At 70.1% G+C, this 1,574-nt stretch overlaps 2 protein-coding genes across 2 annotated transcripts in view; both read left to right on the top strand.

Moving 5' to 3' along the window:
- Positions 1-958, top strand: part of RPS18 (ribosomal protein S18) — a 3,388-nt gene extending 2,430 nt beyond the window's left edge. Inside the window, exons 2-5 of the mRNA XM_026050239.1 lie at positions 71-157; positions 225-326; positions 415-506; positions 589-958. Coding sequence (XP_025906024.1) covers positions 71-157; positions 225-326; positions 415-506; positions 589-664 — 357 coding nt within the window. The 3' untranslated portion in view covers positions 665-958. The remainder of the gene's footprint in view (positions 1-70; positions 158-224; positions 327-414; positions 507-588) is intronic.
- WDR46 (WD repeat domain 46) overlaps positions 908-1,574 on the top strand; it is a 5,058-nt gene continuing 4,391 nt past the window's right edge. The window contains exon 1 of the mRNA XM_026050238.1: positions 908-913. Coding sequence (XP_025906023.1) covers positions 908-913 — 6 coding nt within the window. The remainder of the gene's footprint in view (positions 914-1,574) is intronic.

Raw genomic sequence — 1,574 nt, 5'->3', positions numbered from 1 at the left:
CCCCAGCGACCCCCCCCCCCACCTTGGTGTCCCCAAGGCCCCGCGTGTCACCGTGTCCCCCCCCCCGCAGGGCGTGGGGCGCCGCTACGCGCACGTGGTGCTGCGCAAGGCCGACATCGACCTCACCAAGCGCGCCGGGGAGCTCACCGAGGACGAGGTGCGTTGCGGGGGGGACAACGCCGGGGGCGCCGGGCGACACGCGGTGACGGTGACGCCGTCCCCAGGTGGAGCGCGTCATCACCATCATGCAGAACCCGCGGCAGTACAAGATCCCCGACTGGTTCCTCAACAGGCAGAAGGACGTCAAGGACGGCAAGTACAGCCAGGTGGGTCCGGGGGGGTGTCACCGCCCGCGGGGGGGACGCGCCGGGTGTTGGCGACGTCACCCGCACCCTTCCCGTCCCCCCCTTGCAGGTGTTGGCCAACGGGCTGGACAACAAACTGCGCGAGGACCTGGAGCGGCTCAAGAAGATCCGGGCGCACCGGGGCCTGCGGCACTTCTGGGGGTGAGTGGGGGCGCGGGGGGGGTGACACAAGGGGGACACCCCCCCCCCGGCGTCCCCTCACGGCTGCCGTTGTCACCCGCAGGCTGCGCGTGCGAGGCCAGCACACCAAGACCACCGGGCGCCGCGGCCGCACCGTGGGCGTCTCCAAGAAGAAGTAACGGGGGCGGGCGGCAATAAAAGCGCCCCGCGCTCCCTGTCACCCGCTGCGCTGCGTGTCCCTGGTGCCCGCGGGGGGCTGGCGCGGGTGGGGGGACAGTCCTGGCACCCCTGTTGTGGGTGGGGGTCTCGTCTCCTTGAGGGGGCGGGTTTGGGGATGCGCCGTGGGGAGCGTCGCCATTGGCTGGCCGGGGCTCAAGCCCGCCCACCTGGTGCTGGCAGGGGGCGGGCTGCCCTCATCAAGCATGGCGGTGGGTGCCTCGTAAAGCGCCTGCCTTGCCGTCAATAAAAATGGCTGTGTTTATCTCGGCGGTGTGGTTGCCCTCAGTAAACATGGCGTCACTGGTGATGTTTAGGGGGAGGGGGGCTCGTGTTGCTGGGGAGCCCTCAACAAAGGTGGCTGCCTTCACAGACACACAATGCGCTGCCCTCAACAAACATGGCCACCCTCACGTGCTCCGGGCTTCTTTCAATAAACGGGGCCCCACTCGCGTTCTCCACGTGCTGGGCTGCCCTTAACAGACATGGTCGCCCCCAACGGCTTCGAGGCGTTGCTCTGCCATCAACAAAGATGGAAGCCCCCACCCTCTCCATGCGACGACCTGCCCCCAACAAACATTTCCGCCCTCAACAAACATGGCCGCCCGCACGGCCCCTGCGGGCCGGGCAGTCCTCAGCAAACATGGCGGCACTCTCCTCCCCCAGCCCCGCCCTTCGCCCCGCCTCCCCGAGTCCACGCCCCGCCCCTTCCGGCGCCCTGATTGGCCGCGCGCGGAGGCTGCGCGCTCTCTCATTGGCTGCGGCGCCCGGCGCGGCGGCGGCGGCTCCACATGGCGGCGGCGAGCGGGGCGACGGTAACGAGCGGCGGGAATGGGGGGGGGGCACAACCGACCCCCCCCTCACCGCCGTGTC

Source organism: Nothoprocta perdicaria, unplaced genomic scaffold (genome assembly GCF_003342845.1).
Source record: "Nothoprocta perdicaria isolate Ctin4 unplaced genomic scaffold, notPer1 scaffold_663, whole genome shotgun sequence".
Lineage (NCBI taxonomy): Eukaryota > Metazoa > Chordata > Aves > Tinamiformes > Tinamidae > Nothoprocta > Nothoprocta perdicaria.
This window is presented reverse-complemented; position numbering and strand designations above follow the sequence as displayed.